We start from the raw sequence: 23,135 nt of genomic DNA, 5'->3' as shown, positions 1-23,135 counted from the left end.
GTGAAAAGCTTCCAATCACAAACCTTGTCATTCTTGGACATTGTGTTCAAATACTGAGAAAGTGCCACAACAGCAGCTTAATCTGTTGTCAATGCAAAACAATGAAATTTTTTTTTTTTTACATTTTAACTACTTATTTTTGAATATCCAGCTTCCTTTAACTGAATCAGCAAAGAGGATGCCTGTCAAAAAAAGTTTCTTCCTTCCACTCACTCCTTTGCTTATTTTGTTGTAAACTGGACTCTTCATAAACAAGGTTGCAAATTTATGAGGTTGCAGTGAAGACAAACAGGCTTTTCCCAAGCTTTGTTTAAAAAGCTGTTTGGTACGTAAGTCTGTTGATATTTGAAAAAAAAAAAATCAGGAAATGTGTAATATGTAAATTGCATGTAAAATGTAAATATATAATAAGTACGCATAATAATAGCATCTGCTGTTTTTTATTTTGGTCTTCAGCATATGTAGCATATTTCAGTTTCACAGTTTTATAAATATTTCCATTTTGTGTGCATCTTCGTAAGGACTGTAGTGGTACTAGAAAAGTAGGAGGACGATCTCCGGTGTCAATATGAGCCGGTTTGAGGCAGTGATAATTCAGGAGAGACTGGGACTGTGTTGTTGGAGATGGTGAATTAAAGGAAAACAGAAAGTTGTGAAAACAGTGTGCTCTTCCACGTCCAGTCTCCTGGCTGAAGGTCATTACCAGCAGAACAGGCAGAGACTTGCAGGGAGTTAAAAATTTGGTTGTAGTGTCTGGGAAAGGAACAAGGAATCCGTTTTTATTTGTTTTCTGTGATAATGTGAACCAGTTTTTAGAGGGACAGAAAGTTTTTTATGGATTGGAGTAGCTTTATTGTGACTTTGAATTGCTTGCTTAACTCTACATTTTACACATATGAAAATGTCTGTTAAATGATGCATGCATTTTTGAATGTCTCTTTCTCCTCTTTCCAAGGCCACCATCATATATGTAGGAGGGAGATTTTATTAATACAACTTAATTAAAGACAATCTACATAAACATTGAGATAGTGTTACCATGCAAGGAGTATAACCTCAAAACATTTCCCCTGTAATAGGAAAAAATACATATTTCTCTGAGCATTGTAAACTGCCATATCCTTCTGCTGTGGGGGTAATAAATGCCTGCTAGATCTGGCAAATCCTTTGTTGCTGTAGTTAGCTGGCTTTGCAGCACCACAACTTACAAGACTTACTGATTATCTTTGGTTGAGGGCACTGTTAGACTTTCCAGTGACTTCCGTTTGATTTAGCCCCTGCTACCTTCATGCCAATGTCATGGGCACAATGGTTGCTGCTGCAATACCACTTAAATCTGCTGTTTGTGTCAACTGGGGGGACTCTGTCCTGCGGACCAACACAGCCTGCAAATTCATTTCATGTGGCCTGTAGCCTGGTGGATGGAGGCTGTATTTTTCCAGTGGGTGTCTCTGAGGTGCACTGCAGCATGTGGCCTGTGTATTTGGAAAACCCTAGGAGCCCTCAGCAAAGCCAGGACTCTCATCCTTGCTTCAGCTTTGCATGGTACAATCTTGAAGTTTGCTCTAGCACTTTGACAACAATGGAAGTACAACAATGTCCTGGGGGATTAACTGCTAGAAATGTCAAATCCATGTTTTCATTTATACTCAAATCATTTGCAGTTTGACTAATAAGCCTTTAGATCTAAACTACTAAACTCATTGTGAAAACATTATTTTATCTAGAACTTTGGAAAGAATAGTAAGAGAAGAAGAAAGAAGTGTTGGTGCCAATTTGTTGGGTCATTCTGAGAAAGAAGAGGTAGATTTTGAGCTCAGGGATTATTAGGGAGATTTCATCTGCTTTCACTGTCGAGACAGTAGATGAGGAAGCCTGACTCATCTTGACGGCACTTCACAGAATCCAACCACTGTCATAACTGTGAGTGGAACCTGACCCATGGCTATTTTTATGTTCCCTTATCTATTTAGAAAAGAGTCTTTTGTTCCTTGTCTGGCAGGTCTGCAGATCTGCAAAGGTTGGAACCTGAGCAAGGGCAGCAATCAGACAAAAGGTGAACTATTGAACACCAAAGCAGAAGCCAAGAGATGCAACAAGATTAAAAGACAAAAACAAAGGGCATTGTATCAGCTGTAGATGGCATCTGACAGGAAGGATGCCCAACAGCAAGGTTCACAATTGGGTCAGAAATTATAGTGTGAAGGAGACTGAGGGCTAAGTAAGTGTTAAATAGACTTAATCCGGAGTTTATTTAAACTGTCCATGTTTTTTAGAGAATAATCTTAATATTTATGGAACTCCTCATTCTTTCTCATTGTTTATACTATGTACGTTCTGATGAGATTATATAACTTTTATTACGTATACACTTACACATATTGTATTTTAGAAAGCTGTTTACTTTGTTTTCCTTCCTTCTTGCCTTATTTTGTAAAATGTTCAGGATCACAGAGGTCTGTGCACTTCATTAACATTTCTGAAAGCTAACTGTCTACCTTCACATCCATATGTGCTGGTGGCAGAGCCTGCACTTGCTTGACGTAAATTATTACTGAAGTGGTCTTTTTCCCCCTGTAACTCCCTTTTCTGAGTCATGGTCTACTCTTGCTTTTATACATTTTGCCGTTAAATCTGCTTGACCTTTTTTGTATTATCAAGAACTAAAATCTTTAGCCTCTGACAGTTGCACTGATCTTCAGTCAGTTTTTCTTAAATAAACAAATAAATAAAATCTGCCAGACACTTGAGATTGTCATCATCTGTGTGAGAGCTAGGTTGAATAGTCTATTGTTGGCTTACTTGCTGACCTGGAATTGAACTCTGAACGAAGGGATATTACACCTTGTTTTCAGAATTCCTTGGAAAATTTAGCCCTTGAAAAAAGTGCTTCTAGACAAAGTGTGGCACGGGATTTTCTAAATCTGGAAAATTGTTGTTTCAGCCTTGTTATTTCAGTGCTCCTTTTGCTTCATATGCTTTATAATGAAAAGTGACAGTTGTTTTACATATTGGAAAATCTTGCATGCTTGCTCTCAGCTCAATATCTGCAGGAGGAAATTAAGATTACGCTACCCACACATTAATGATGAAGTTCCCACGGCTTTATAATGATGTTTTACTTTAAATACAAAGACACTGTGTTGGTGAACAAGATCACTACAGTAAATCCTAATGATCATGATCAGATCATATTTGTATTAATATGATCTGTAATTTAAAAGCTACTGCTTTGTAATAACAATTAAAACATTCTGTGAGTAATTAAATGCTGCTTCTTAAAGACTTTTTTTTGCACTTAATGAATGTCAGACTGACAGTCAAGAGGACTCTGTTAAACAATTTCCTGAAGATACTTGTCAATTAATTTTTTCATGTCAGATAGCTGCCTTGCAGTTGGCACGCTTGGCTCTGCCCTTTCCCTGCTTGTTAAGCCGTGTATCTGTGGTTTTATTCCTATATGCGATGGGTATGCCATTTCCTTGCTCAGACTTCATGCATGGCTTTTGTCTTGTGTTGGGCATTCTTCATTTCACCATTCTCCCCTGCTTTGCCTCCCCAAATGCCTGGAAGAGCAGTGGAATTAAATATACTATTCTGCTTTTGTTATGACCGCTTCATTTCAACTGCTGCCCTGCTAATACAGCCTTGTTCCTGTGGTGATGGGCCCATGAGAGATCTCTGCTCTTGCAGTGGATCCCATGTTCTTGGGCAGTGCTCCAGCTTAGGCACCTCCTTCTTCAGTGAACTGAATCCTGTAAAACTTCATTAATGTAGTAAATGGAGGGGTAGTGGAGAGATGAATCACAGCATGGATACAGCTCCTACTGTTTTATTGGCTTCTTTGAATTCTACCATTTTGCCAAGTCCCCACTATGTACACTGTTCTCCATGTGGCTTGCACAAATGTAACTGTAGAGAAACTGGTGCACAGTTTATGGTAAAAGTATTTTTGTGTAATAAAAGCAGTGGTGTAAGGAGCAAGGGTAGGAGAAAGCTCACTCTGGCAAGTTTCTCATGCGATGTCATCTTGGTTTGTTAGCGGTTCCTTGTTAAGAGGTCTGTTGCTTTGGACATACTTGGAGCCAATTTCTATTTGGTAGATGCGTTTAGAGCTTCAGAAATTTCTTGCCAGCCATGAGAGACTGACTTTCTCCTTTCTATTGACTTGAGGGTGGGGATTTCCAGAATTTCACCTTGATCTGTAAAACCAGCATAGAAGTAATACACTTATACATGGGAACAGTCTTGTTGAGTGTACAGACAGAGGAATTTGTATTTATAGCTGTTTTATAATGTTGTAAATGGCATTCCCTCTCTCCATGGACAATTGATGGCAGATAAGGTGAATCAGGGGTTTTTCAACCACTACTTCCGCCTTCCTGCAATATTCTGTGTCAGCGGGGACTTTTGGCTAACTAGCACACATTTATTCACAAACAGGGAAGGAAAAAAGAATTCAAGTGACTCTACTTATTTTAATCACTTCTGTAAAATTATCACAAACCACTTGTTTACTGGAAGCAGCCCAGCTCATGCATTAGGTCAAAGAGTTAAGGATGATAATAATCTTGTTGCTTTTTCCAGTGCACTCATTATCTTCGGGATTTCAACACAAAGAGAAAATATTGCCCAATAGATTCCTATGTCTGCTCTTTTTCAATCTCCTCGAGCAACTCTAGGAGCCAATAATAGCCCATGCACATTTTAATAGTCATTCAAAGTCTTTACTTTCAGAGGAATGTAAAATATATTTGGGCATAAACTGAGAATCTGGGCCATAGACGGAGCCTAATGTTGTTTCTTCTTGATAAAGGTTTTTGCTATCATAAAGGACAACATGTGAGGTAAACTAAGTAGAGATGACAGCTTGTTCTATGCTTTCATCACGTGCAAAATACATCTTTTCAGATTAGTATTTACAGCAGGCTTCTGCTTGCATCAGATTTCTTCAAATCTGCTTGGCTAACATAATTTGATGCTAATAAAGAATAATAAAGGGCAACAATTTCAGATCTGCTGACAAATAATCAGTGGTCCTGCCTTTATAAGGGATAGGAACCCAGAAGTTGTTTTCCTAGAGAAACCTCCTGTATCACAAGTGCTGATCTCTGATACTGCCACACTCTGAATAGCAATGTGGTACCTGCTGGGGAAGCTCATCTCCGGCTATTTGTTTCTTTCGTGGCAGAGGGTTTTTTTTCCTCCTTCCTGTTTGCTGTTGAGCTCATTGCTGGGCTGCATTGGTATTCCAGCCAGCACAGTCTTGAGTAAACATTTCTGTGCCATCCTTGTGCAGCGGGGCTTGCCCGGCATGGGGGCAGCGGGGAGGGAAGTGGAGGAAGAAAGAACAGGGAAGCTGATAAAATACTGTGTTTCAGCATCTTTCCCTGCTTTTTCTCATTAAACGCCCTGAAGTTCAAAATGGGAATTACGTGCAACCTGTCATCACAAGGGGCTTTTCCAGGAAATTGTTGAGGTGTCTGTGGCTTTTACAGGCTGCTTCCATGGGCAGTGATCTGCTGCCTGGCAGATGTGCGCAAGGATCCGAAGTCTGGAAACCTGCTGAATTTGCTTCTCTCATGGCAGCATTATGTCACTGAGAGACAGTAGGTAATCAGACAAAGTAGGATTAAATAGTCTTTTTTTTTTCTTAGATATACAGAAAGCACCAACCAAAGGGCCAAAGCCTGCAAAATTGACAGTACCTTATCTGCACCCATCACAGAAAGTGCACAGTGTATGTATGTGTCTCGTTGGTATTGCTTCATGTAGAGCTGTTGATATATCCATCCTTACAAACCAAGGATTAGAAACTGTTTGCTTCAAATCTGTAATACTGATAGTTCCCTCAGGCTGATTTCTGGCAGTGCTCTCATCTTTCCAGTTTATGCATCCTAGATAAGATTTTAGAGAGAGATTTTCTTCATTTCAAACCCTTGAAAATATTACTCTGCTGAAGCATTATGTTGGTAAATATATAGCATTATAGTTGCCAGGTGTCACTTTGATATTTGGATGGGTTGGCATAGTAAAAATACCAATGGGAAATACATGTTTTGGAAGATACACATAGCATGATGTATGCTCTGTCATTGTACTGTCTCTGCAAATGAAACCAGCAATAAGAAAATACTCAAAGCAAAGTTTCTTTCTGAAAAGTGTATTACAGTAGTATGTACACCAAGGCTGCTGTAGTTTATTAAATGTGCTTGCAAAAGAAAACTCTCCCATGTATAAAAGACTAAATCCTGCCCTGCACACCAGGCCTGAGATATAAAAACAGAGGGGAAGCTGTGAATTAATTTCCCATTAGCCCCATGAGAGAAAGCACTGCTGAGCGTGTGGTCGCTAACAGCTTGTCATCACAGACAGAATACTGACTGAGAGGTGTCTTTGCCTTTCACTGTATCACAGTGCTGGTTGGGAGTTGATGACTGCTGCAAAATCAAGCAAAAAAATCCAGATGACCAAAGAGTGATTGGTTAGAAAACCAAAGGTGGTAACTTCATGCTGCAAGTTCTGCTACCCATTTAATTCCAGTTAAGTGGAAAGAATGCCACTGTTTGTGTATCGGTAGCGTTATATTCCCACCCAGCTTGTTTTGGACCAGTGTTAATGCTGTAGAAGACAACTTACAAAATCTCAGGCAAATTTGATAAAATTCACACAATACCTATTTGTAGACCCAAATTTAAAGTTTTCAGTATCAATTTACGTTATTTTGCTGCTTTAGAATAGGGAGACATGAGGAAGATACAAACAATTGCTTGACAGGTAAGACCCACTTTTCATTACTATTTCTTTGTGTGGCAGTAATTTATTTATTTTTTTTTTTTTTTAAACAAAGGAAACTCTGACTACTGTAGAAGAGGCTGGCCTGTTGAATTTTTAGGTATGCAAGTTAGAAGTTGCTCGGGTTCCTGCTGCTGAAGTTAATCGTGTGGTTTTTCACGTACTGCTTACAGTCTGAGAGAGCGCATTGTGTGGAGCTCCTAAAGACGGGGACGCACTCCTCTGCTGATGATTGAACAAGCAAATGACTTTGTAATACAGCCCAAAGCTACTACTTTGATCAAATATTTTGTTAGCACTTATCTATGGTTTCATCAGTGGCAGATAGATCACTGGGAGAATAAGAGGGGATATTCTAGGAGAAGAGCTGAGGGATGCAAGCTGTTCACAGCCTGTATTGCTTAGGGACATGGTTTAGTGGTGGGATGGCAGTGTTAGGTTCATAGTTGAACTTGATGATCTTAAAGGTCTTTTCCAACCTAAATGATTCTGTGATTCTGTGTATGGGGCAGGGTTTCATGGCAGACATCCAAACTGTAGCTTTAGTTCATTGAATATTTAGGAATGGTAAATGTCACAGGGGGGGAGTTAGATGGCAGAGATATGTAAGTACATGTTAATGTAATTGTGTGAGTGAACATGTGTAATAATACTAGAAATGGAAAAAAAAAACATTTAAGCCTTAGTCAAGAATACATCTCAATAGTAATACCATGGACTCTGGGATGTGGAAGGCAACTTTGACCCTGTAAGACAGATCAGGATCATAGGATGGAGGACTGAGTATAAACTCTAAAACTTGCACAAGAGTTAGGAAAGGCTGCAAAAGAGAGACTGGAGAGTGTTCAGAGCCAGGGCCTGAAGGAGGGTATTGCTTATGCTGGTGTGTTCTGCTATTGTACAGCATTGTACACCTGAGCCTGTCCTTGCAAAGACATTGGGCACTCTGTCAGCAAAGTGCGAATAGCCCTGTTGCAAAAAAGACGTTGCAAACTTGTGGCATGCAAGAAATTATTGAATTATGTGTTCACCAAGAATATAAAAGCATAGAAGGACTTGCATTTCCCTGTGCTTTCAAAAGCAGCTGGTATACTTCCTTAAGGTCTCTGGGGTAAAGTTTATTTTAGATCACATGAAAAACTGCTGATTGTAAATAAACCTTTGGCATAGTTGCAAGGCCAGTGATTGCCCTTAGAAAGAAGTATTTTTGTGATGCACTAACACAATGGAGTATATTATGATTTGAGTTTTCTGCATGGCATAGTCTATGAATATCATAGTCTATGAACTAGCTAAGTTAACACTATGCTGTGCTGTTGATCTAGTTCTGTCAGTTGAGGATGTGTATATGCTGGGATGTGATCATTGACTGTGTGTGGAGTGATTCCTTGTTTCTGACATAATTGTAAATGGGGAGTTATGGAAATATGACCATTGTTAAATGCAGTGTAATTACAAATCGCTGTTTTGACAGCACTGTGCTTACAGCACGAGTGCAAGACTGTTATGTGGCTAAAGAAAGAGTAGGGCAATAGACAGTCTGGTGTTTGGCTCAAATGTAGTCAGAGTGTTAGTGTGGTACAGTAAAAGATTTTGGTCTGCAGAATGAATATCCGTTGAAGTAAGGGTGGAAGGCAGCTTCCTGGAAAACTTTTTGATGGCTTCTACTAATGCATGTATTCTTCATGATCTTTGCTTCATGGACTGCTGACAGGGCAGGTAAGGAGGCAGGTGGCAGAGACCATAATAATATTCTCTGGCCTTTTCAATTTTTATTTTATTAATGTAACTTACTGATCTTGCAGAAGAACCTTCTGTGAAGATACAAACCAGTATCTAAAAGCCTCTTTTCCCAAGTTGCTTTGTCTTGAGTCTGGAAGTCTGCCCCATGACTAAGAGGACAGGACACCTTCTAGGATTAACATCCACACCTAAGCTTTCAATTTCTAGAGGAAAGGTAGTTTCTTAAATCATCTAGTGCTGGCCGGCATGCATCCATGAAACTATAGGGATCATGTCAGTTTATACGGGCAGAAAGTTTGGCTATTGGATGCAAACCATATGTGGTTTTGACAGGAGAGAGAATTTCCCTGTTGCCTAGTGCAGGGCTGCTGTGAGAAATGTGCCTGCCTGCACCTGGTCACTGCTTTACCAGCACAGCAGGGGCGGCTAAGACAGAGTTGCACAGAAAGCTGTGGAGCAGCACTGGAACAACTCGTGAGGACAGTGACCTTGAGGCAGTCCTTGGAGAAAGAAGAATAAAAGAGACAGTCTTTCTACCCTGCCAACTCTCTCTGTTCAAGGGAATGGGCAGGGAAGAGAAGAATTGGTTAGAAGTAACCTGGCCTCCATGGGTAAAAATGAAATGGTAGAAACAGCATTTGTCTTTCACCAGAAAGAAGTGATGCCAGCTTCACTGGGTCTGTGCTACAAGCCAAGCATTGCAAATGTCTACCCATCCCTTCCAGTCCTTGGGGTCCAGGAGCAGTGCTCTACACCTGCATGAAAGGGTCTGCTTCACTTGTTTCAATTAGATACAGGATAATATATTTGGGGCCCATGTTAGCAAACTTTGTGTTGCCACGTATCCGGCACTGGATAACCATTGCTCATCTGCAGTCACCCTGCAGTAAGCACGCATGTTGAAGTGTTCACATTTCAGTCTCACCTGAAACAAGAGGAAACATGGAGGCCTTCCGTTCCTACGTGCTTGGTTCAAAGACTTCTTGTGGTGCTGGGCAGGTGCAAAAAGATGTGAATGAATCTATTTCTTTTAGTGTTGCCTGTATTAATAGGCTTTGCTCCTCATGCTTGTTCTATTGTAATTCTGATTTAACAACATTTATCAGTAGAAGATCACTGCAGGGTCTTTAATGATTATAGTTGTTCAAGCTGATAGTCTGAGACTATTAAATAAGCTCCAATTACTTCCCATTTATTTGTGTTGTTTTTTCCCTCCAAGTAACAAAATGTAATCCTGAAGTTCATTATTACTCTTTGCGTTGTATTCATCTAAATAGATTTTCTACCTAATTAAGGCTCAATACGTTTGTGCTAAACTGACTGTATTTTACAAGGATGTTTTCATTTGTATGTGAGGGCGTCTTTGGTTTCTACCATCCATATTTTAATTACGTTTCATTTCTATAGCTGCCAGAGATCCTATTGTGTGTCTCAGCAATTCACCCTGGGCTGCTTGAGATTGTTTAGATTGGAGCTGGAATAGGCCTCCAGATGAATTTAGTTGGAATCTGGTTAATAACAAGTCACCGGGAAGCAACTTCAAGTGTTTGCTACTGCTTTGAAAGATACAAAGTGTATCGGCTGAATTTTGGATGAAAAAAATAGAGATGAAAGCAGAGGAATTCAGATCAGAATAGCTGTGTTATTTTTTTGTGGGGTGGGTCACTGAGAGGGGAAGGTAGAGCTTTACCTCTATACTTATTTTGTGTTATTTATTCATATACAATCTCTCTGGGGCACCTTTGTCAAATAATGAAGCAGTACAATTTGGTGATAATTAAAAACACAGAACATCACATTTTCATTTCAGTATGAGAGCAACTATCAGGAAAAACAGCTATGTAGATATACCACTCTTGAACTTACCTGCTGAATTCCTGTCCCACGCCCCAGAAGATGTCAGCCCCAGCCCCGTGCGGATGCAGGCTCTGTGCTGTGCCGTGCTGTGCCATACCCTGGGTGAAGCCTTCTCAGGAAGGAGTGAGAATAGCACTGTTAAAAACTTGTGGGCCATTAGTATCTGCTGCTACTCTACATAACTGCACATCTTTTCAAATGCTGTTTGAGGGTCCTGTTCAAGGACCACAAAGTAATAGACATTCATATAAAAAGTCACTTAAATTAACTTTCCCTTGAGAAAGTGCTGACTTCTTTGTAAGCTCCTTTGTGTCTGAACTCTTCGTTGGAAGGATTATAAGATCCACCTTTTCTTGGGAAGAAGCTGTTGGAAAATAAACCTCCAGGGTTTTTCTGAGCTTCCTCAGAAGCCGCATTTTGCACTGTCAGGCCAGTCCTCCTTCATCTCTTTCCTAGTTTTGTGGTGAATTCTGTTTAAACATGTGGTTAAGCTGAAATGAATCCAGGAGGCTTAATAATGCTGGTGAATGTTCCTGGACAATTGCTCAAAGTGAACAGTCTTTTGAGGGTTTGTTCGCCTGGGAATGGAGCGATGTGTCATGTCATGCAAGGGTGGGTTCCCTTGCCCGCACCGAGGCGGAGCTAACTGCACTGCAAAAGCAGAGGTGGAAACCATTAAAATGTGTGTGTGTATATGTATGTATATGCAGGCAAAAAAAGCCTGCCCGAACTCAGTTAGTGTTGATGTTACTGTTGGTGAATTTGACTGGGAGGGACCTTTGCCAAGAGAAGGGCTGTGTGCATTAGTCTGGAGTCTGCTAATGAGATCAAGCGTCATTTGAAAGGGAACAATATGTGTGAAGTGGGGGCGGTTACTGGTTATGAATCGAGTTCTGTTACAGAATAAATTTGACTGGTCTGTGGTGTCTTCTGGTCTTCCTGTGTAAGTACAAATTTTCCTGAGAAGTTTAAATTAGCAGAAAACAAAGTTGTCAATTTTTTAAATACTGTGGATGTGTGCTTTCACAGCTCCCTCTAGCAGTATTCCAAACTTTTTAATAACCAGAGGAACATTTGAAATTACTGTTAATACAGTATGGCTGTTCATACAGTTACTGTCCTAAGCTGAAGCAAATGTGAAAATCTGTTTGGACTCTTGAGGGGTGCAATATTGCTTTACTCTCTAATCTAAATCACTCTGAAAGTAAGTCACATATTAGCAAGAAACAGAAAAAACTCTGTGGGGGAAAGCAGACAAAGTTTTGAAGCTGTTTTCATTCTATTTCAAACCAGAACATCTTACCTTAATGTACAACTGCTATGTATGCAAAAAGGAAAAAAAAGGAACTTTTATTAATGATAGTTTTACGAAGTTTTTTCTGGTATTTTGGAACACACTGCTGAAGTTGACATTAAGAAAAAATAAAAACCAGTGGTAACGTTTTTTTAAAAGAAGGGAAAAATAATCCTCCAAACAACCACTTACCGATGCAGATGTTCCAATGTGGGGTCCCCTGTATCTCTGCACTTTGTGGTGGTCCATCTATTACTCTGCAGCCTTGAAATGTAACAATAGTTTGGGGCTAGCAGTGCTTGTATTTGTTAGCGCTGAATTCTGAAGGACCGATGCTTTTTCAAGTATCAGAATCCCCCTTCTATCCCAAATGATGGCTTTTTTCTCATGATGTTTTTATATAACAGAAAGGACTGTATCTGAAACAATTATATCTTTTGTCTTTACCAGCTTGCTTGCAAGCTTCACCTTTTGTATCTCTCTCATTAATGTCAGGCGTAAAGTAACTTAATATGTTTCTCACAAGTGTTTCAGCCACTGATAATTAAAGTACAATGTACTTATTACAGCAAAATGGAAAAACATATGGAAAAATCTAACTACATGAACATCTGCTCTCTTTTCTCCATCTGTTCTCTTTGGCCATGCTTTTGTCCAAACCTGCCAAAAGTACTAGTTTTCCAAGGGTCTCGTGGCATATCAACCGCGTCTTCCATTAAAGTTCATAATTTCTTGTTTGTTTTCATGGCGCTGCAGGATGTCTGTGTCCCTTTGGCTGCATGATGAGTTCAAGCAGAGCAATGATTGTTTTGTAGTTTGAAAGATGTGGAAGGGGTAGGACAGGCGACAATAGGGTGAGCGCTGTATCCGGAGTTGATTTTGTATCAGCAGGGTCCTACCCTAACCAGGAAAATGCCTTCCTTGACCCAGAGGCCTTATGAACCATTGAAATCAGTGTCTGAAGGATGTTGAAATCCATGCCATTGAGCACAGGAGATGTATCTGCCATGGTGCTCAGCCTCTGGACCATGGTGGGCTGCAGAACACAGGTGAGGAGCCCGAAGCTCCTGCAGAGCCAGTGGTGTGTTAGCCCTGCACGCTCGATCATCCAGGCGAACGGGCTTGCTTAGTCTGACAGTGGGAAGGGAGAGAGGATGTAGCCCATTCTCCTACCTGGCTCAGTAATTCTTTGCTGCGACTTTTTTTTTTTTTTTTTTAACTATTATTTTTGTATCATGGTGACCATCCCTCTGTATGCATCTAGCAGAAGCATGAGCGTTTGGACAATTCCAGGCAAATGCCCTATAGTTTTACTTTACAGTGATGGAGAAAGCTGTTTTTTCTTGGGCTCTTGCAGAAAAGGAGAATGGAGCAAAGCTGCTTGCTGTGATGGTCTCGGTAATCAGCTGTGGGGCTGAAGTCGCTGTGCTCCTTAGCTGGGCAGCCTGCAGCTGCTGGTGGAACGGGTGGTCTGGAGAAGGTTCTTTGGCTACGTGCCAAGGGAGATGGGTGCCCAGCTGTTTCAAAAAAAAGGGATGAAATCAGATTTTTGAGCCCACTGGAGCATGAGGAATACTTATAATTTCTGCTCTTGTTCTGAAGACCATGGTGTAATGTTTGGAGCTCTGCTGGAGGGAAAGGTTTTGATTTCAACTAAGAAACAGCCCTCAAATACGCGAAGGTTAGAGCAGGAAGAAAAAAAAGATTTAATCCAGGAGCAGCCCTTGCTTGTAGAGATGCCATCCTCTGACTCCTCTGGCAATTGGAAGGTATCATTATTGAATAATTAACAAGCACTACAAAATAACATGTCACAGAGCTGTAATTAATATTGAACAGAAACTTGTTTTAATTATCTTTTCATAGTGCTGTTTAAATTCTTGGTCACAGGACAGGTAAAATAGATGGTCCTGTAAGCACTGACCAGGTCTTTCTGAGGCTTTTACATATGATGCAAATTTTGAAGCTGCTCGTCACCTCCTTGATCTGTGAGCTGGTTTGGAGCCTGCAGCAGCAGAGCTCACCCCAGCGAAGTGGCACCTGTTTGCACCAGCTCTGGGCGCTCATTTTGCCTCAGACATGCATGATCCTGCATAAATGCCCAGTGATTGCATATTTTCACGTGGTCAATAATTGTTATGTATTTTATTATGTGTCAGGAGAAAAAAAGAAATCTAGTTTTTTTTATAGTACAGGGCTTTGATTTATACCTGGCCCTCAAGGCCAGCACATCCAGTACTTTGTATTTAGAGACAGGTCTGTGTGTTTTGTTGTTGCTCAGTGTGTGCATGTGCGTATGCATATTTCTGGTTTGTTTTACTGTGTCTTTAAGGTATCAAGCATTGCCAAGGGAAGAATGTGAGAATATGTTCTCAGTACAAAAAGTCGGCAAATCCTTCCATGTTGGGGAGAAAATCAGTTGTGTCAAATAAACTGAAACTGTGAACGTTTGCCATTCAAGGCTTGATTGCACATGGTCCATCCATCTGCATAGTATTTATAGGACTTCCTTGATACAGAAATCATACAACGAATAACTTTTCTTGAGGAGGGAACATTTTCTTATTGTCAGGAGGAAATGCTCTGCATGATGCAATGAACACCTTTCGCAGATAAATGCAAGCTCTTATTGTGTGCCTTTGTGGACTGATTAGGGTTTTCTTTAACTTCCCTTACAAAGCCTCTACAAAAGGAGCGATCTAGCAGCACTGTATCTCCATGGGTGTGTAGCAGGTGATGCTGGAGCAGTGCCTACCTGTACAGTATGGGCTCTTCCCCTTGGGTTTGGTGTCTCAAGTTGGATCCCTCAGCCACGCAAAGACTGCATGCCCTTGCTGTCTGCAGAGCTGGCGCGCATCAGGCCACTGACATTTGTGTCTCTGCTGATTTATATGCACATTAGGTTACCTCTCTGAAAGCAGATTTGAAATTGGTCTGGTGTTGGCTTTTTGCATAATACAAAAATTAACAGTCATACCGCCTAATCCTGGCTGTTGGCAGTGGCACCCCTTCCAGGGTCAGTCTGAAACTATGCAAGTTGGTTCCTAATGGCTTTGTAGCATGTTTTAGTCTTACAGCGGGATTACCCCACAGAAACATGCTGGTTGGCTGGAGTTTTCCCTTGGTCAATACTGCAGCCATAGTCTTTCACCTCCTGCCTTTAGCATGCAGGATACAGAGCCGTACCTGAAAGATTATGTGAGAATTTGTGATCTAGATTTCCTAAAATGGGCAAACCCAAATGCATATCTATGCTTGAACATACTTAACTTAGAGGCAAATATAAATGACAGATGCAAGTGAAAAATGTGTGGAGAGAGGCAGTCTGCAGGTATGTAAACTACCTGGGGTCTGGCTGAGCGTGTGTGTATTGTACTTGCAAAAGACTTTGAGAATGTTAACAGGCTGTCATTAAAATCTGTTCGTCATTACAGTCGGCTGAAAAAGTCTTCTGAATTCTCTGTATTTGTGCTAGGTACAGCAAGTGGCAGCTGTTGTTGGGTCTGTAGTAGGTGACAGCATCAATTTATTCTATGGTCATCTCAGTATATCATAAAGGCTCTGCCATCTCTGCAGAAACACAGGCTTTCTCTCCTGAGATAGACAGGACTTTGAATTCAATCAAGCTCATAGTACCTGAGCCCCAGACCCTCAATCACCGTAGATATAGTGGCTGATATGCCAAAAAGCATACATTTTGTGTGACAGATCTTAATAAAACACACTGAAAGTGGAGTTTGGGGAATTAAAACCCATGCGTTCAACAAGGGGCAGAATTTGGAGCAGAATTCAAACTCTCTCATTACATGCAATGGTTCTGAGCTTAAAATGTTATTTTTGCATTAATGTTAAGTTATTATTTTTAGCATGAACAGCAATCAGCATGCAATTGGCAATGATCTCATGCACACTCCTGGGTACAGACTGTTCTTCCTCAGTTTGGGAGTATTTGCTTGTTATTGCTGAATTGCAGTGTGAGCACATGCAGAAGAGGCCTCACAGTCATTAAAACTCTCCCTGCCAGGGCTCTTACCATTGAGTACTCAGCAGTTAACCTCTCTGTGTATCTTCTGAGAACCAGATAAAGTTAGGACAGAAATTTCTGTTTGTGGAAATCCTTCTTTTAGGCCTGTGTTCTGTGATAGACATACACAATGTCACACTTCATCTTTGAAATATGGTGCTACAAAGTGATGAAAACTCTCCAAAGGTTTCTTTATAAAGCCTGTAAACTGAGTTGGCTTTTAAAATGTGGGAAAAAATAACTTGACCTGATCCTGCTCTTCTCTGCAAGAGTGGAATGGCTTTCACTGGCATTGGGAGCAGGATTTGGGTCATTGCTGAGCTACAAACATGACCTTCCGCGGGAAGGGTGCACAATTTTTGCTATTAGTCCCCAAAGGGAGGCCGCGTCACTCTGGGGCTGCTGGAGAAGCATGTGTAGAATCTTCCCAGGACTGCAGTGGAAGCACAGTTGAAATATACGCTCTTGGGTGGCATGCATTGTGTTTGACACCTGTAATACTGAGTAATTTTAATAGGGTAGCCTCTCAAATGAGTTGGCTTTGGATAGAGCCTCTTCTGATCTATGTCTATGCTAGAGAGAATTACTCTATTGCAAAGACCAAAATGATGCTTCTGTAATAACTTTTTTGTGCGTTCTGTGGGTGAGATTAATTTTATACAACAACAACAAATAGCAGTGTTAGGTGTTGGTTTGAAAATGCTGCTTTTAATCTTTGACTGTGGATACATACAGGCTATATTAATAGGCTCTCTGCTTCTGATTTGGTCCCAGTATAACCTCCTGTTTTTTCCGTCTATTTAATGTGATTTGCAAGCACAAAGAGAGATAAGAAGTTGCTACTAATGAATTGCTAGACAAAAGCTGAGAAAGATGATGATTGAAACAGCAAACTCACTGATGTACGCCCCATGGTACTGTCTGAACCAAGAATGCCTGGTTTCAAGACTGTCTTTCTGCGGGATGACTTTGTCCTGACTTGAATGTCTTAGACATCCATGGCAAATAAAGTCTGCAATTAATCCAGCACTGTAAAAATCAAACATTGCAGAGCAAGGAAAATCCACCCTCCTGCAGCCATCTGAAAACCAGATGTTCTGCTTTTGTTTGTACCCCTGAACTTCACAAATGAACACAATTTATTGTCAGCAGCTGCTGCTGTTTTAAGCTCAGAGTGCTGAGCTTCATTTCCTCTGCACTGCAAACGTGTGTACGTTCAGCTGTCACGTATGGATCCTATCTTGAAATTACTACACTGTAAAAATCACACTTGGCTTTGGTGAAAGTTACTGTGAGAGAGAAATGCAGATTAAAGGCAAATGGAAATTTCTAGTTTTCTGGCATTTAACACTTGCATCAGCAGGTGTGGGATTGTGTGAGGCTGGATTTGAGTGTCCAACTGTGGTATTTGTTACACATCTTTTTTTTTTTCAATGTATATCTATAGCTCTTGGTTGGTACAGTTGTTCTACAGACTGTGCTTTATTTTTAGCCCTTGCTTCTCCCAAAGAGACATCTCTGCAGACACCGGGTGTCCTCTGTGGCAGGGAGGTTTTCTGGTGTTTGCTGTCCCTACGGGCAGGGAAGAGTTACAGCAGAGCTTAGTTTTGTGTCTGCCTTTGAAGCATTTAAAATTCATTTGTCTTTTTCGAATTCCAGCATGTAGACTTGGAAAAGCATTTCCCAGAGGGGGGCAAAGCACTTGAAGGAGGAAAACAGTTTAAAGAGGTGAACTGTACACCAGTAAATCTGCTGTTTACTTTGCTTTTTTCTCCTGAGGTTTCATCACAGCTTTCTACTGCTCTGTGCAAGTGTAGTGCACCAGCTGGGTGGGAACGCTCCGCTTCAACTCTTCAACACCCGGAGCTGCTGCCTCCACTGGTCCCGAGGGAGCTGCAGGGCTTGACCGACCACTCATGGGCGCAGGGGTGGTAATAGGGAGAGCAAAGGTCCCAACTGAAACATCACATAAGTATCCTGTCAGATGCTGTTTGAAACAGGAATGGGCCCGCACCTCATCCTTTGAAGCTTTGTCAAGCTACAGAGAGGCTTGGGTGGGGCAGGAGGGCAGAGCATGGGGCAGGGCTTGGGGCATGGGAGGGTGCGTGCCTGTTGCTCTGGTTCAGGCCAACGTCTCATTTGTGGGTAATAAGAATTACCATGAAAAACCAACAACATTGAACATCTCCTCTCACTTTCTTTCCCATTTATCAACATGCCATTTGCTGTACAGATTAGGATTTAGGTTTGTTTTTTTTTTTTTTTTAACTTAAAGACAAAAATTGTTTCGCAAGAGTCAGACTGTGAGAGGGAATGTTGCCGAGATACACAGAACTATCCTATTGCGGCACGCGTGCACACACACACTTCATTGCAGCTAGGTATTTTGGCCCTAAGTGCTTTAAACTGTATTAATGATGAAAACTAATGATAGGGATACTTTGCATTACTGTGGAGTGGGGTCCCTGTAGCTCTCTGTTCACTGCTGCTGTTGAAACCCAACAAATAAAGTTCACGTTTGCTTTTTCATAGTTTCCTTTGTATTTCACATACTTAACCTGTTGAAGTTTAAGGACTACCTATAAAGAATAGCTCAGGATGTGTTTGGGATATAACATTTTATTAGTAGAATTAATAGCATCTTGGATGCCTCTTGTATTTAAGTTTCATATAGCTGGGGGATAAAACAGTTGAAAGAGACAAGGGAAAGCCCTTGGTGAGTGCTTATGGGAATGGTACATATATGTGTACATATATGGTACAGCCATATATACACATACATGCATGCACATATATATATATATATATATGCATAAGAGTGCAGGGCATCTTGCATTTTATTATTTGATGAGGAAAAAAGGTGAATTCCGGCAGAAGCTTAGAGGAAATGGGACAGCACAACAATTAATGTTTCTGAGCTATTTCACTTATACAAATCCAAGATCGGAGTGCACTAAAATACACCAAGTCGAAATATACAAGTGGCATAACTAAGCTGAGGTTTTGGAGTTGGCTGAAGAACAAAGGGAATGTGACAACTATCAAACATCTGAAGTCTCAGAGCAGTGGCACCTCAGTGGAGATGTTTTGGGTATGATGTTAATAAGCATTACATTTGTCTTGCTCTATTTGCAGTTTGCTGGGTTTGGAGCAGTCTTTTTCTTTGAAGATGCATTGGAGATATAGGCTAAGTGAAGGGAGCTGGGCTCTGAAATAACTGGATTTTTTTTTAGTTTGGTTATTCATGGGAATGAGGGATTTCTTGAAACTATTTTTTGTGTGTTTTGTTTTCTCTTTGGTGTCCAAAGAAGTGCAACGAAGCTGATGAGGAGTCTGGAGCACAAGTCTTGTGAGGAGTGGCTGAGGGAACTGGGGTTGTTCAGCCTGGAGAAGAGAAGGCTGAGGGAAGACCTTATCGCGCTCTACAGCTACCTGAAAGGAGGGGGTAGAGAGGTGGGGGTTGGCTTCTTCTCCCAAGTAACAAGCGATAGGACAAGAGGAAATGGCCTCAAATTGTGCTAGGCGAGGTTTAGATTAAATGTTAGGAAAAATTTTTTCACTGGAAGGATTGTCAAGCACTGGAATGGGCTGCCCAAGGAAGTGGTTGAGTCCCCATGCCTGGAGGTGTTTAAAAGACACCTAGATGTGGTGCTTAGGGACATGGTTTAGAGGTGGACTTGGCTGTACTAGGTTTACAGTTGGACTCAACTTGATCTTAAGGGTCTTTTCAAACCTTAATGATTCTATGATTCTATAAAAAATGCTATTCTTTTTTCCTCTTAAAAAAATAAGACAGAAAAAAGAATTTGATGTCATGTATGCCTTTAAAAATTAGGAAGATAATTTTTTTTTTAAAACATACTTTCTCTCCAAACTAGAAATACTTCGTTTGAAAAACATTTGAGTTTTGGTTTGGGGGGTGGGGGATGTTTGTTGGGGTTTTTTTTAACTTCTATGCATTCCTCTGTGTCTGATAGCTAGAGCTATTTGTGAGCTGGAGATATTCATGGAGAGAGAATCACTTCAGTCACTCACAGAACCACATCTTCTAATGAATAAACTATTCAAACATTTCTCATTGCTGAGCTGCAAAGGTCAAAGTGACACTGACTCTCTACATGTCCTCCGATAAGTCATTATCTCCCTCTCCTTCCTCTGCAAAACCTGACTGTTAAATAGTTCCTCACAGAAGAAGTGTAAGAAACAATTAGCTAATGCTGGTAAAATGTTTTGAATACAAAATGTGGTCCATAGGTGCTAAGAGTGGCTCCCATCAGTCATCTGATTTTTGGTTAGGTCTTTCACAACTGGAAAGAAAACAGGACAGACTCAAAAAGTCTATCAATATTTATACTCCTGTCTTCAGATGTTTTAATAACACTTGCCCATTGACTTCATCTGCTACTGGTCACTTTAATAAATTGAGATATTTCCTGTTCCATGGGTCTAAAAATTGTGTCCCACACTAGCCTGAGGACTAGTTTCTGCAGCTGGAGCAAAGGTAGCTCAACCTTACCCACCCCTGGCCATCAGACAGGGTCCCATTTAGTAGTGGTATACACAAATTAATGTCTCTGTTTTGTTCTAGTCTCTAGCATCTTTTCTAGAGCACATTGCCATGTTCTCTGTTGCCCTAGGATCACTGGGATAATCCTCCTTTTTCTTTGGTGTTGTAAACTTGCTCTGCTGTGGATGGGTAAGATGAGTTCCTATGGTAATAGGTGGAGGCAGGGGTGAAATTGTGAAGTGTTATTCTGCATCAGGCAAATATTTTACACAGTCTATTCCTTTTCCTTTATATGATGTATTTTAAACGTTGCAACGTTATGGTCTGTGTATTTATCCAAGTGTGCACAGCATGGACAAGAGGAACATGATGGTTGAGAGCTGACATCTGAGCCTGGCTCTGACCCTCCCGGGGAGCCTGAGTGTCTCCAGCTGCTCACTCTCTTGCACAGGGCTCGTTGCTGCTGCAGCTTCCCACCTGCAGCAAGACTGCAGTGCATCCCATAGGAAACACTTCTTCTAAGTTTTATTATGTAGAAACTCAAAAAAAACAACATTAGGAAGGGTTTGGTTTGTAGCAAATTTACTTCACTGAAACAAAGTTCAGGCTATAAAGTCATGTGGTGCTTTCTGCAGAGAAATGGGGCAGTTCCTGGGATACCAAACTGCAGTCATTAACGCAAGGAGTGAAGGAGAGCATTGAAGGACCTGCTCTGACTCCACTGAAACCTGTGTCATTTTTGCCATTGATTTTTAATGGTGTCAGGGTGAAGTCTCTGGATAATAATTGCTCACAAACCCATTTAAAACTTCCCTGCTCCCGCTGAGATGGAGTTGGACTCTGGATGGGTGATGAAGGTGTGGGTGGTGGTCATCTGCACCGACTTGGGCAGCTCAGAGGCCTTGGTCAGCTCCATCTTTCTATTATGAACCCTAATATGGGAATTTTTTGCAGTGTGTTGGATTGTAATTGATTTATGTTTTCATGTTAGAAATGCTTGTAATGCATGGGATGTGACTATTTTAAGTAAGATGAGTATAATTTTTCTCCCCATTTATAGGATGGCTATTTTTCCCACCGACCGAAAGAGAAAATGCGAACAGACAGCAATAATGAAAATTCAGTCCCCAAGGACTTTGAAAATATTGATAACAGTAACTTTGCTCCCAGGACTCAGAGGCAAAAACACCAGTCTGAACTGGTGAAAAAACCCCTTAGCAAGCAAAAGGAGCATTTGAGAAAGAAACTGGAAGAGGAGAAAATGAAGGAGAACTTGCTGCTGGGGAAGAACTCCAATGAGGTGGTGCAATTCAGTGATCACCCGAGAAAAAACAGCAGCAGCAGCAACAACAGCGATCTGAAGGAGATTCACAGGTCTCCCAAACAGCATCATTTAAAAAAAAATGGAAACAGCTCCCCTGAACTGAGATACGACCAACCACCAAAGTGTGAGGTAACGGGCAAAGAGGCAATCTCAGCCATGTCCCGGTCTAAGTCTAAGCAGTGTCGGCAGGAGATCGCAGAGGTGTACTGTCAGCACAAGCATGGAAAGCTGATGCCGGAGAAGGTGACGCGTCTCTGTACGCTGGAGGGTAAGTTCGTAGATGGTGAAGGAGAAATAACACAGTATCTTGGGGAAAGGATTCTGTATAATTGAAATGGCCTTCTGATGATAAAAAATGGCTTTATTGTAGGAATGTATATTTACTTAGTTTGTGAAAACAAGGGAGAGTTTGAGGATGTTTTGAACAGGGACTTACATGGATGTCACAAGATCCTCAGTAGATTACTGTAGAATTTCTTTTCACTTTACTTCCACCAGATTTTTATTACACTATGTGGTCTAGGTATTCAGCTGCTACTCCTGTTTCTTTTAGTTCTTAACCTACAGACACAGAGAAGCGTAATTGAAGTCTTTTTATTCTGTAGTGGAGCTGGGTGCTTTTTGGGGATCAGGGAACAGCCATGGTGAATTGTGGTGCCTTATGCTAACTGATAAATGAGTGGCATTGCTATTATGGCCATATGGCCATTTTTCTGGCACAGTGGGGTCCTAGCTAATAACCAGGACTGCTAAGCATTTTGATAACCCAGATAATTACCAGAAGTATAATAAAAATATACTGAGGGCATGGGAAAAAAAATCCAATTTTGTGGTTCACTTCTATTTTTAATGTTCTTCAATCAGCAAAAGTAATTTTCAAAATCAGTGTTGTAGAGAGTCAGTTATCTTTGCTAGCCTAAGCCAAGCTTTGGTTTGTTGTTTTTGGTTTCTCTGTGCAGTCAGATCCATGAGGTATCCCTCAGCTTGCTGTTGGTTTGCATGTGTGAGCTGACCTTTTTCAAGAAAAGTGCTTCATGTGCCACCATTCACTTAGCTGTAAGCTCCCCATACAGTAAAGTGCTTTTTTTTTTTTTTTAATAAAGCATTAATCAGTTGATCAAAGTAGGTATTGATCAAGGAACAGTATTATCCGCAGCAGCACTTGTTTATACAGCAGTCCAAAGTCCCCATCCCATAATTGGCACTCTAGTCCATGCATGTAAGGATGTGCTGATGTCTTTGAGCTGAAAGTGCAGAGGGACTTTTACAAACCAGAGAATAGGTTTTGCTTTGAGATTGTACAGTAAATATGGTGAGCCATGGGGATTAGGGGATGTTTAGTTTCTTTCATTAGGAATATTTAGTTACATCCTCTAACCCCCATGGATTACCTGTTTGTTGCACCATCGCAAGGCAGTGGTTGCTATTGGGTGGTTTCAGTGTGGGAACAGGGAGGATCCATGTTGCTATTTCCTAAATTAGGAGGCTAAACTCCCTGTATAGACAGTGGAAAAAAGGAGGTGCCCCAGAGGATGTTTCCATACAAGAGTATCTCTCTGTAATAGGAATTTTAGGCTTTTAATTTAGATGA

At 40.9% G+C, this 23,135-nt stretch overlaps 1 protein-coding gene across 1 annotated transcript in view; it reads left to right on the top strand.

The window, feature by feature from the left end:
- Positions 1 to 23,135, top strand: part of XYLT1 (xylosyltransferase 1) — a 150,612-nt gene that overhangs the window by 31,013 nt on the left and 96,464 nt on the right. The window contains 1 exon segment of the mRNA XM_035895067.1: positions 21,281 to 21,812. Within this exon segment, the coding sequence (XP_035750960.1) occupies positions 21,281 to 21,812 (532 nt within the window).

This window comes from Egretta garzetta, unplaced genomic scaffold, assembly GCF_000687185.1.
Source record: "Egretta garzetta isolate BGI_Z169 unplaced genomic scaffold, ASM68718v1 scaffold575, whole genome shotgun sequence".
NCBI classification, from domain to species: domain Eukaryota; kingdom Metazoa; phylum Chordata; class Aves; order Pelecaniformes; family Ardeidae; genus Egretta; species Egretta garzetta.
This window is presented reverse-complemented; position numbering and strand designations above follow the sequence as displayed.